This window comes from Chrysochloris asiatica, unplaced genomic scaffold (genome assembly GCF_000296735.1).
Source record: "Chrysochloris asiatica unplaced genomic scaffold, ChrAsi1.0 scaffold00029, whole genome shotgun sequence".
NCBI lineage: Eukaryota > Metazoa > Chordata > Mammalia > Afrosoricida > Chrysochloridae > Chrysochloris > Chrysochloris asiatica.
In genome coordinates this window covers 1814986-1828441 of record NW_006408547.1, presented here as the reverse complement: position 1 = coordinate 1828441, position 13456 = coordinate 1814986, and the positions used below count along the sequence as shown (strand labels likewise).

Genomic DNA, 13456 nt, shown 5'->3' with positions numbered 1-13456 from the left:
ATATGATCAAGAGCCAATGATACTGAAGGAGATAGTCCAAGGTCCACTGAAGGAATTGGCAAAGAACAAGACACCAGGAAATGATGGAATAAAAATTGAAATCTTTCAAGAAAGTGAGGCAGCCCTAAAGGCACTCACTCATCTATGACAAGAAATTTGGAAGAAAACTATCTGGCCAAATGATTGGCAGAAATACATATTTGTGCCTATTCCAAAAAGAGGTAACCTAACAGAATGTGGAAATCATCGGACAATATCTTCAATATCCCACGTGAGTAAAGTTTTACTAAAGGTAATACAGAAATGGCTGCAAGCGTACATTGACAGAGAACTTCCAGAGGTTCAAGCCAAATTCAGAAGAGGCCGTGGAGCAAGGGATACCATTGCTGATGTCTGATGGATCTTGGCTGAAAGCAGAGAATATCAGAAAGATGTTTACCTGTGCTTTATTGAGTATGCAAAGGCTTTCAATTGTGTGCATCATGACAAGTTATGGACAACATTGCAAAGTATGAGCATTCCAGAACACTTAATTGTGCTCATGAGGAATCTGTACCTGGACCAAGAGGCAGTTGTTGGAACAGAACATGGGAACACTGAATGGTTAAAAATTAAGAAAGGTATGTGACATGGTTGTATTCATTCACCATACTTATTCAACCTGTTTGCTGAGCAAATCATCCAAGAAGCTGGGTTATATGAAGAAAAACATGGCATAAGGAAAGGAGGAAGACTCATCAACAACCTGCAATATGCAAATGATACAACTTTGCTTATTGAAAGTGAAGAGGACTTAAAAACCTTTGCTGATGAAGATAAAAGAGCACAGCTTTCAGTATGGATGACAACTTAATGTCAAGAAAACAAAAATCCCCACCACTGGACCAATAAACAACATTCTTTTCAATGGAGAAAAGATTAAATTTGCCAAGGACTTCATTCTTCTTGGATCAACTATCAACACTCACAGAAGCAGCAGTCAAGAAATCAAGCAACGTATTGCATTAGGCAAATCTGTTGCACAAGACCTTTTTAAAATGTTGAAGAGCAAAGATGTCAGCTTGAAGACTAAGGTGCGCCTGACCCAAGCCATGGTGTTTTCAATAACCTCATATGCATGTGAAAAATGGACAGTGAATAAGGAAAACTGTAGAAGAATTGATGCTTTTGAGTTACAGTGTTGGAGGAGAATATTGAAAGTGCCATGGGCTTCCAAAAGAACCAACAGATCTTTGTTGGAAAAAGTGCAGCCAGAGTGTTCCTTGGAGGCCAGAATGGCCAAACTTCATCTCTCATACTTCGGACATACTGTCAGGAGGGACCAGTCTCTGGAGAAGGATATCATGTTTGGTAAGGTAGAGGGTCAGAGAAAAAGAGGAAGACCCCAGCGAGATGGATTGACACAGTGGCAGCATCAATGGACTCAAGCGTGGCAACAAATTGAGGTTGGCCCAGGACCTGGCAGTGTTTCATTCTATTAAGCATAGGATTGCTATGAGTCAGTACTGACTTGATGGCACTGAACAACAACAACAAATGGGGAGACAAGGTGAGAAATCTCCATTCATCAGCCAAAGCAAAGCCAGGGTCAGCCTGTGGAACAGACCATCTATTGCTCATATGCAAGTTCAGGCTGAAGCTGAAGGAAATTGAAACAAGTCCATGAGAACCAAAATATGACCATGAACATATCCCACCTGAATTTAGAGATTATCTTAAGGACAGATTTGATGCATTAGACACTAATGACTGAAAACCAGAAGAGTTGTGTGATGACATCAAGAACATTATACAGGAAGAAAGTAAAAGGTCATTAAGAAGACAAGAAAGAAGGCAAAGATCAAAATGGATATCAGAAGAGATTCTTGGAAACTTCCTTTCCAAGCATAGAGTTGCTGAAGTAACAACTAAATGGAGAGTTCCATATCTTTGCCCATTCCAGAGAGGTGACCCAACAGGATGTGCAAATCATCAGACAATAGCATTAATACCACATGCAAGTAAAATTTTGCTAAAGATAATTTAAAAACAGCTGCAACAGTATATTGACAAGGAACTCCCAGAGGTTCAAACCAAATTTATAAGAGGATGTGGAACAAAGGGTATCATTGCTGACACCAGATGGATCTTGACTGAAACCAGAGAATACTAGAGAGGTATGATGTGTGCTTTATAGACTACACAAAGGCTCTCAATTGTGTGGATCATGAAAAGCAATGGACAATATTGGAAAGAATGAGTATTTTGGAACACTTAATTGTGCACAAGAGGAACCTATACATAAACCAAGAGGCAGGGGACACTGAATAGTTTAAAATCAGGAGAGGTGTGTGCCAGTGTTGTATTCTTTCAACATTCAATCTGTATGCTTAGCAGATAATCCAAGAAGCTGGATTACATGAAGAAAAATGTGGCATCAGGATTGGGGGAATAATTATTAACAACCTGCAATATGCAAATACAAATTTACTTGCTGAATATGATGATACTTACTAATGAAGCTCAAAGACACCACCTTCCTGTGGGTTGTATCTCAGTGTAAAGAAAACACAAATCTTCACTAGTGGATCAATAAATAATATCTTGATAAATTCAGGAAAGATAGAAGTCTAAGACTTCATTTTGCTTGCATCCACCATTTGCATTCATGGAAGCAGCAGTCAAGAAATCAAATGGCCTACTATATCAGGAAAATCTGTTGCCCAAGACCTCTTTAAAGTGCTCAAAAGCAAAGATGTTAGTTTCAGGACTACGGTGTCCCTGACCTAACCCATGGTATTTCAATAGCCTTATGTGCATGTGAAAGTTGGACAATGAATAGTACCGTAGAACTGATGCATTTGAGTTATGGTGTTGGAGAAGAATATTAAAAGTATCATTGACTTCCAGAAGAACAAACAAATATGTGTTGGAAAATATACAACCAGAGTGTTCCTTAGAAACCGTGATGGTCATACATTTTCTCTCACACTTTGGACATATATCGGGAGGGAACAATCCCTGAAGAAGGACATCATGCTTGGTAAAGTGGAGGGTCAATAAAAAAGAGGAAGACCCAAACAAGATGTATTGGCAAAGTAGAAGCAGCAAAGGGCTCAAATACAGCAATGATTGTAAGGTTTATGCAAAACTGTCCATGTTTCATTCTGTTGTACATAGGGTCTCTGTAAATCAGTACTGATTTGATGGCCACTAACAATTAAAACACAAACTTACTTTCCACATACAGACACTCAAACATGCTCACCCCATCCCTACCCCGAGCACAGTTAATTGAGCCAGGATTAGGCAACTGGGTCCCTTTTTTTGGAAATTTGGAATTGATGGGAAGAGAGAGAGAGAGTGATAAGTACTCTGAACTATCAATGGTCTCTGGCAGCCTGCCCTATAGATACAGCAGCAGAGGAAGCTAGTCGGCTAAGAGAGAAGAATAAAGTGCAGAGAGAAACACAAACCACGACATGAGTAGAACATTCCTTGAGATTTTGCCAATTCCCAGTTCCTGAAATGGTCTTTTCTGAATCCCAGCCACATTCCTGCATTCCTGAGTTCTATTAAACATATTTACCTAAAGGAGCTCTGGTAGCATAGTGGTTACCAATCGGGCTGCTCACCTCAAGGTTGGCAGTTTGAAACTACCAGCTGTTCCGTGGAAGAAAGATGAGGCTTTCTGCTCCTGTAAAGATTTGCAGCCTCGGAAACCCTGTGCAGGGTCACTATGAGTCAGAACCGACTCCACGGTACTTAACAACAACAACTCCCCACACACACACCTAACCATCACAAAATTTTTAACTTTATATAATATTGGTCTCATACAATATTTGTCCTTTTGTGATTGATTAATTTCACTCAGCACAGTGTTCTCCAGGTTCATCCATGTTGTAAGGTGTTTCACAGCTTCACTGATCCATTGTTATTCTTCAACATTTGTTAGTATTCCATTGTATGTATATATGTACCAAAGTTTGTTTAACCAGTCGTCTGTTGAAAGGCATTTTGGCTGTCTCCATGTTTTTAATGTATCTCTTGTAGAAAGCATATTGAAGGGTCATATTTTCTTATCTATTCTGCTCTCTCTGACTCTTGACAGGTTACATTCACTGTGATTATCATTAGATAAAAACGGATTGCTGTCATTTTACTGTATTTCTTTTTGTGATGCTGCTAGTTTCTTTGTTCCACATAATTTTCTGTACTAAGTTCACTCTGTGGGCTTCCTTTGCATTTTCATTTCTGTTGTGCTAATGTTTACTAATTATTTACAGTTTTCCTCTTTTTTTGATGTTCAGGTGTATTCATTTTCTTTGACATTATACTGTAATTTATTAATATTTCTTTCCTATTCAAAACAGTCTGTTTTATCTTGAAATTGACTTGACTTCCTTAACTTTTGAAGTCATGTCTACACTAATCCCACTTTTTTGCTTTGTAGTTTACTTCATTATAAATTTATATAATTCGTTCCCTATTTTCAGTCTTGTAAGTTTGTTTTACTTTAAATATTTCTATATCTGGATTGAGTTCTGGGTGGTGTTGTCATGTATGGCAATATCAGGTTGTCTGCTGTTGTTGGTTCACAGTTCAAAGAATATCCTTAAGCATTTTTTGTAAAGATTTATTAATTTTTTTGTAAAAAATTATTAAAACTTCCTTTAATATCTGCAACAGGAAACGAGGAACAGCTTTGCTAGTTATATGATTCATGTTTAAAATTTTACAGAGGTCCTCACCCTAGATGGAGTTCCTGTCAGTGTCAGTGTTATCTACGTTCAGGGCACTCAATCCAGAAGTAATTCATGGAGGCCCTTGATGGAACTTGACCACAGGATAGCTAGGGGCAGAGTGACTGGTTAAGTGCTGGTCTGGTGGATCTTTACGTTCTGTAGGTCTGGTGATGAGCCCTCCTGAAGTTAGCCATAAAAGCAGCTCACCAACACATCACAGCCAGGCCCCACCTCACACTGGATCCTGAACAGGTGACTCCAAACTCCAGGAGAGCAGGGTATGTTCTGAAGATGGATAAAGTGGGAGCTGGCCACACCTCTGATCACTAGAAAAGCATGGCGGACAGAAGAGATTACACCTTTCCTGTCACCTGTGGGAATCTGCTCTGTCAGGCCACCTTCTGTTTGAAAGTTGCTCACAAGATGGTCGCACCATGTCTGGCTGCCTGTTCATTAATCTGTCTCCTTCTCTCACTGTCCCTGCTCAGCTACTCCTTCAAATACGTACTCAGTGCACTTCTGTAACTTTTCTTCTGAAGTTCAGGGTTCCAGGATTTTCATCTGTGTCTGCCTCATTTGGTATCTCATACCTTTGTTGTAGAGGGTCCGTGTAGTACGTCTGCCTAGTCTGTCATCTTGCCAGAAGTCTCTCAAAAAGAGCATTCTTATTACTGCATGGAAAAGTGTGAAAATGGTCATTTGTTTAACACAGTTGCTACCTCAAACACTGATATACACAGAATGTGGATGGTGATCAAAACCATGGATGCTAACAAACAAATAATGCAACAGCATCTCAAGATGAACACGCAGGGTTTCAGTCTCCGATTCATTTAAAAGGCTCATAGGTTTCAAATATCGTTTCTTTCTCACTTCCAAAGTCAAGGTTTGTCAGGTTGGTCCTATGACAGCATGACTGAGCAGGGTCTCCGCCACCCTATTTTAAAGCGTGGGTAAAGCAGGGCTGCCCAGGGTTTGCCCTAAACTCCAGACCCAACCATCATAGCCCTGGAATGCAGATCACTGAAAGGCTGAGATTGGGCATCTCCAATGCTTTGATTTGTACTAAGAGCTTTACATCCATAGCAATGTGATTAATGTGAAAACATAAGATAAAAACATTCCATTTAATTAAAAGCCCAACGTTCAATGGTAGTATAATTATTACAAGTGCATTTTATGGCTGTCTGCATTCATTTGGGGTACATAAATTAATATGCAAATTACCAGCCCCTCTTGGAGTTCTTAAGAAGTTCCCCTATCAATCTTTTCTCCATCGTGTAAATTGTACAGAGCATGGCTTTTTAAATGCAAAATAAAATTCACATTTATGGTTCTGAAATCTGTCTGTGCTGGCAAGCTTTGTGTCTAATGAAGAGTGTTTAATTACCAGAGTTCACCTCTTTCTGAGGGTCTTTAGTACTGCAGAGACAAGGCCAAGACTATGGTCTTCCAGCTAATGAGGATTAGAGTATTTTCTCTCAGGACCACCTACTAGGTATTCAGCACACCAAGGATTTTATTATGGGAAAATATTGCTCTGGTTTATAAAAAAAATAGATTCCCAAACCATAGATTGTTGTTAATGTTAAGTGCCATCAAGTAGTTTCCTACTTATGAGTTCCTCCTCTCTCTGTCCAAAATCTATTTAAATTTTAAATTGTTTTAATTGTTTCATATTTTAAAATGCAATTCAGTGACAACAGTAGGTTTATTAAAGGCTTCAGAACTATTCCTGCTGTTAAGCACCCTTGAGTTGAAGAGCTGCTGGTGGGTTTGAACCACCGACCTTGAGGTTAGCAGTCCAGTAATACCCTAGAGAGTCACACCAAGACTACAAATGCTCTAAACCATAGATATTGTTGTTGTCGTTATGTGCCGTGGAGTCCGTTCCGACTCATAGCGACCCTGTACAGGGTTTCCGAGGCTGTAAATCTTTACCGGAGCAGAAAGCCTCATCTTTCTCCCGCAGAACAGCTGGTAATTTCGAACTCATGACCCTGAGGTTAGCAGCCCTATTTGTAACCACTTTAATATTAATCACCAGGGAAATTGTATTGTTGTTATTGTTAAGTGCCTTTGAGTTGGTTATGACCCATAGCGATCTTGCATAGGGTTTCTGAGAAGTGGCTGGTGAGCTTGAACCAGAGATCTTACGGTTCAAACTGACCTTGAAGTTCAAACTGATCTTGCAAAATCATGGGTGCTGACAAACAAATAATACAACAGCATCTCAAGACAAACACCCAGGGTTTTGGTCTCTGATTCATTTAAAAGGCTCATAGGTTTCAAACATCGGTTCTTTCTCATTTCCAAAGTCAAGGTTTGTCAGGTCGGTCCTATGACAGCATGACTGAACTGGGTCTCCAGCACCCTATTTAACCTCCAGCAGTGTTTAGAAAAAGGAGCTCTGGTAGCATAATGGTTATGAAACGGGCTGCTAAACTCAAGGTCGGCAGTTCGAAACTACTAATGGTTCCACAGGAGAATGATGAGGCATTCTGCTCCTGTAAAGATTTACAGCCTCGGAAACCCTGTGCAGGGTGACTATGAGTTGGAACCAACTCCACAGTACTTAACAACAACAGTGTTTAGAAAAACAGGCAGCTGACTCCTAGAGGAGGTATGGGCTTTCTAAGAACAAGATGTGGCAAACTGATCTCATTCCTTCCTTGATAAGAGTTGCTAAACTAAGTTCACAGGAAAAGCCCATAAATATATCTTTCTATTCAGTAGACTTTTGGAAAGTCTTTCATGATTCCCTGGTAGATGTGGAGCAATTAGAGAAACCAGCTGTTTGAACAGTCACATTGCAAGTATATTGACAAGAAGATGAGTGTTAAACAAATGCTCTAACATGCCACTCTTGGTATTGCTTCACCAATGAACTTTTGAAGTGCCATCGAGTCAGTTCTAACTCATAGCATCCCTATATAGGGTTTCTGAAAAGCGGCTGATGAGTTTGAACCACTAACCTTGTAGTCCAGTGCTTATCCTATAGTGCCGGTTGTCGTTGTTTTTAAGTGCCGTGAAGTCAATTTTGACTCACAGTGACTCTGTATGGGGTTTCCAAGGAGCAGCTGGTGGACTTGAATCACTGATCATGCAGTTCAAGCCAACATTATAGTCCATTCCCTTAGCCCACAGCACCACACCAGGAACAACTAATATACTCTTGATCACAATTAAAACTCTTGAAATAAATGCATCTTAAAGGTCTGCATCTACCAGATGGAAAAAAAATGGGGGAAATTTGCCTTTCCAAGAACTAGATTCTTAACTTAACCAAAATAAACTGAGTTACTTTATAAAAGTAGCTAAGGCAACTGTCCTACTTAAAATGCAATGCACATCAGGGAAATTATCAAAAAGAGGGTGAGTTTGGATGATGCATGGGCTTTGGAAACACAAATTTCTATCTGACTTTTGACTCTGCCAGGTATCAACTCTGTTCATGAAAAGGGAGAAGAAAAGAAAAAGAGAAGCCAAAGTTTCAGTTGCCCGTCTATCAGTTTGACATGGATATCTGAATTATGATAAAAAATTTGATGAAAATAAAGATTTATGGAATACAAGCTGAATGAGAGACAGAACTGCCAGAGTCAACAATTGTGCATAACACATAATAAGTGCTCAGTAAATATTTGTTGTATAAATAAGTTAGCTTGCTTTTAATTCACCTTGTTAAATTGAAAATGGACTTTGCTTTGTTTGTTGGAAACTTGAAAAATGTAAAGATGAAATAACAATTACTCTTACTCTTGTCACTGAGACTTCTTCTAGCATGTTAGCCTATTTCTTTCACGTCTTCTATGTGCTTTTCACGTGGTTGAAATAATGTGATCATTATCATTGCCAAAAACTATTTTCTATATCATTAAAATCTTCATAAACACAATGCACAAAACCTTTAGCAGTTCATTTTATAGATGCAACTTAAGTTTCTTTAACCATTCACCTGTTGTTGGCTATTTAGGCTGTTATGAAATGTTTTATGTAGTTAAATAATGCTACCATAACTATCTCTGGATATAAAGCATTCCTATGTTTCAGAAACAGCTCAGAACTTTCTTGAAGTTAGTCACATTCAAAATAAACTGAGTTATTTTTGAAAATAGCCAACAAGGCTATTGTCCTTCTTAAAATGCAATGCACATCAGGGAAATGATTGAAAAAGAGGGTTAATTTGGATGATGCAAGAGCATTGACAATACAGATTTCTATCTGACTTTTGACTCTGCCAACTTCTATCTGACTTTTGACTCTGCCAGGTGTGAACTCTATAACATTGTAGACAAGGTTTCTTTCCTCCAATGCTGTTCTCTGCTCTATAAAATGGGAACAATAACATGGATTTAAGAATGAACAAATCTATCTTGGGAGAAGCACAGCCAGACTGTTCTTTGAAAGCGAGGATGACAAGACTTCGACTCAATTACTTTGGACATGTTATCAGGAGGGACCCGATCCTGGAGAAGGATATAGTGTTTGGTAAAGTAGGGGTCAGCAACAAAGAAGATCCTCAATGACACGGATTGGCACAGTGGCTGCAGCAGTGGGCCTAAGTATGACAACAGTGGTGAACATAACACAAGACCAGGCAGTGTTTCATTCTGCTGTATGTGGATCACTATGAGTCGGAACCAACTCAATGGCACCTAACAGCAATAGGAACATGGACTTTACTGTGTTGCAGTGAGGTAAAAAGGAAATACTGCCCCAAAGCATTGGATGTAATGATGACTCGGTAAATGGTGACAGCTGAGACTGCTGTTTCTTGTACCTTTAATATGTGATTTTTCAGATGCATTCCTTTCTTAAAAATTAGACAGACTTGATCATCTAGAGATAAGTGGCAGGGATGCTGAAAGAGATTATGTGGGCAGGGCCAGCTACATAATTTGTGGGGTCTTATACACAATGAGAAATGCAGGGCTCCTGCTTTATTTAAATTAAAAACGTTTAGATAATTTCAAGCTGGTGACAGTAGAACATTAACCAAGCACACACACTTTGTGACCAACATTGGGATTAATGTAAGCCTTTTGGCTCCATTTGATGACTTGATTCTTTTGACTTTAAAAATTGGAGGAAGGTTCATTAACAACCTACGATATACTAATGATGCAACCTGGATTACTGAAAATGAAGAGGATTTACTGATGAAGATCAAAGGTCATAGCCATTGGATTGTGTTGCATCTCAATGTAAAGAAGACAAAAGTCCTCACCACTGGACCAACACATAACACCCATATAAATGGAGAAAAGACTGAAGTTGTCAAAGACTTCATTTTGTTTGAATCAACAACCATCAACACTCATGGAAGTCAAGAAATCAAACAACACATTGCATTAGACAAAGCTGCTGCACAAGACCTCTTTAAAGTGTTCAAGAACAAAGATGTCAGTTTGAGAACTAAGGTGCGTCTGACCCAAGCCATGGTATTTTCAATAACTTCATATCCATGTAAAAGTTGGACAGTGAATAAAGAAGACTGTAGAAGAATTGATGCTTTTGAGTTATGGCGTTGGAGGAGAATATTAAAAGTACCATGGGAACTGCCAAAAGAACAAACCAATCTGTCTTGGAAGAAGTACAGCCAAAATGCTCCTTGGAAGCCCGGATGGCCAGACATCATCTCTTATATTTTGGTAATATGTTAGGAGGCCAGTCCCTGAAGACCCCCAACAAGATGGATTGGCACAGTGGCAAGAGGGATGGGCTCAAATGTAGCAACGATCATGAAGTTGGCCCAAGACTGGGTAGTGTTTCATTCTGTTCTGCATAGGGCCACTATGAGTTGGTACCGATTCGATGACACCTAACAACAACAACACCCAATCATTTGGTGGGCACTAAAACTTTGAATAGAAAAATCTATCAAGTAAATTCAAGGTACCACAGGCACAACTTCTGTAAATGTTATAACTTATGCAATTTTGAAACAATCATAATAGCAACTAAACTGTGTGTAGTTTAGGTAGATACATATGTATATTTGTGTATATGAAGGCATATTTGAGTGCATGCACATTTGAGTACATGCATATTTGAGTATATGTTTGGTGTATCTGTAGTCATATGTGTGTGCTACATATATATCTATATCTACATACATATATGGAGTCCTGGTGTGGCACTGTGGGTTAATGTGCCAGACCACAAAGTTGTTTGAACTGGAAGGTCACCAGCCACTCCTTCAAACTAAACTATGGGTCGGAACTGACTCGACAGCACTTAACAACAAACAACAACATACATATATAATAAAGTACATAGGGGCCACAGTTAATACAGACTTCCCAGACATGTCCATATAACATGCAGGATTGGCTTACTAGGTTAAAAGACTTAGGGCCATGGTCTCCTGAGATAGCTTAACATAGTTCAAAAGTTAATATTCTAAACCCTAATTTGGTGATCAGCATCTGGGGTTTTTAAATCTTGCAAACAGCCATCTAAAATACAGCTATTGGTCTCCACTTGTCTGAATAAAAAGAGACTGAAGTCTAAAAGAAGAAACTGAATCGATGCCATGACTGGTTTGGGCCTTACTGGACTGCTCGGCCACCACCAAGTGGAGAGCTGCAAGATCACCTCTTTCTTCTGTGTCAGTCTCTCAGGAAAATGAGTTCTTCTCAAGGAAGAAAGTCTGAGCCCACCAAACAATCCCTAAAGAAGCCAAAGTTACCTGAAGTTTATTTAGATGTACCTGAGGATTCCCATTTAGAGGAAGAACCACTAGAAAGAAAATGGATTCAGCCTTCCAGAAGAAACTCAGCTGTTTCATCTGCCTGAACTACCTTACAGACCCACACAATAGAAGCACAGCTTTTGAAGGCTCTGCCTATGCCTTTTCTGGGAAGAAGACAAACTGCCCATTGCCCCATTTGCAAGAAAACAACAGAACAGAAAGAGTTCAAAACCAATGTTCTTGTGAAGACTTTCGTCTTTTTGCAAATCACTGGCAATTCTCAGTTCCTACACTCTCAGGAACAGACGTGTGGGGCACACAAGAAGACTAAGATGATCTTCTGTGAAGCCAGTAAAAACCTGCTCTGTGTGCTTATCTCTAACTTTCAGGAGCATGAGGGTCACAGCCATTATTCCATAGGATATGCTACTGAGGATTACCAGGGAGAATCACTTAGAGCAAACAAGGTCCTTATGAGAAAAGACTCAAGAAAATCAAAGAAATCGAAAAGAGGAGTGCAAAATAACTCATAACTGGGGTCACTTTGTCTGTGTGCAGTCACGTATGCTCTCATCGGAAGCCACTTCCAGTTCTCTTTGATGAAAACCAACATTTAAAGGGACTGGAAAGTGAAGAAAAAAAATATTTTCTAGCAACTCAAGAAAAGTGAGGTGCAATGGTTCAGAAGTGAGTAAGAGAAATATATGAGGAGCTGATGTATATGTACAAGGGTTTGGGAGATTTAGTGGCAAGGATTGAGTTCGTGTAGCTGCATGTACCTCTGTCTGTGACTCCAGCATTCAATGCAAGGTTCATCTTGTACTGATAGAGAAAAATCACCCAATTTTCAGTGAATATTTTGCTCGACTATGAAACATGCAGTAAGAATTGTATACTGTTTGAGGATGTGAAACATTTGAAGCTTAGTTAAGATCTTCAAGATGTGCCATTACATTCTAGACGATATAATGGCTTTGCTGCATGGGGAGTCCTGGAATTCACCTCTGGAAAACATTACTGAGAGATAGACGTGAACAGCTCTTTGGAATGGGATGTGGCAGTCTGTAAGGATTCTTTTATAAGGAGGAATGGCCTAGTGGCCAGGTCTGTTAATGTTGTGAAGTGCTGTAAATTCAGTTCTGACTCACAGCGATCCTGTATGGGGTTTCCAAGGAGTAACTTGTGAGTTTGAACCACCAACCTTGTGGTTCAAACCAACTCTGTGGTCCAGTAGTCTATGGACATGGTTGTTCTTTTATGTCTGAAGAAGAGTAATCATTACAAACTCCTGAACACCTCACCAATGATTTTTCTGCATATAGAGAAACATCTGATGCACATTGGTGTCTCTGTTGACTTTGACAATAAAAGTGTGAGTTTTATTAATGTTTACAAAAGTTCCATCATATGCCTACACCAATGGATACAGTAGTTCAAAAGAGGGAACATATCTTTACAGCGAGGATCATTCCCACCCCCTCCATACACAGAGTAGACAGGGGTGGGCAACTTGGACATCGACTACACAAAATGGGGTGGGAAGGGCTACAAAGGCAAGAAGTGACTGTCTTACAAGCTTTCAAGAGGGAGTCTAGATCCAGTGGGTGTGGGGGAAGGTAAAATCTCCACTGAGTAGTAGTATCCAGTCTGTCTGGGTGGGGCTGATGAAAGGAGATGTGGATAGGTCTCTTCTGATACAATAGTGAATAACTGTTATCTGGACTGGTTGTGTGGGTGGGAAATGTAAAGGTAGATGTTTTGTAGCAATGGAGGGGAGTGATTAACTTTGCAGTCCAGGAGCCAAGTTCCCTGGGACCATCAAGGGAGAAGAGTGGAGAGCAGGACCCTACCCAGAGAAGCTGTGACACCAGAGATGGAGGCAGAGATGATGACGTGGAGAGATGGAGCAGCTGGGGACTTTAGACCCAGAGAGGGAGAGGGGCTGTGTGCTGATGACCAGGGGGGCCGGCTTGCAGGGTATACCCTTTGGTTGGTTGAGGATGCATGGAGGGAATTGTAACCATGGCAATAA

General features: G+C 39.9%; 1 protein-coding gene across 1 annotated transcript; it reads left to right on the top strand.

Moving 5' to 3' along the window:
• The first annotated feature begins 11265 nt into the window (after positions 1-11265).
• On the top strand, positions 11266-12856 carry LOC102821114 (putative tripartite motif-containing protein 43C-like). The gene is made up of 3 exons (XM_006851534.1): positions 11266-11340; positions 11709-11891; positions 12692-12856. The coding sequence occupies exons 1-3, from the start codon at positions 11266-11268 to the stop codon at positions 12854-12856; spliced, it is 423 nt and encodes a 140-aa protein (XP_006851597.1).
• The last annotated feature ends 600 nt before the right edge of the window (positions 12857-13456 follow it).

Excerpts from the sequence above, each read along its gene's own strand:
- LOC102821114 (XM_006851534.1), top strand. The coding sequence starts at position 11,266 with ATGACTGGTTTGGGCCTTACTGGACTGCTCGGCCACCACCAAGTGGAG. Across the intron at positions 11,341-11,708 it reads AGATCACCTCTTTCTTCTGT|TTCCTACACTCTCAGGAACA; the intron begins GTCAGTCTCTCA and ends GGCAATTCTCAG. Across the intron at positions 11,892-12,691 it reads AATCACTTAGAGCAAACAAG|AAGAGTAATCATTACAAACT; the intron begins GTCCTTATGAGA and ends TTATGTCTGAAG.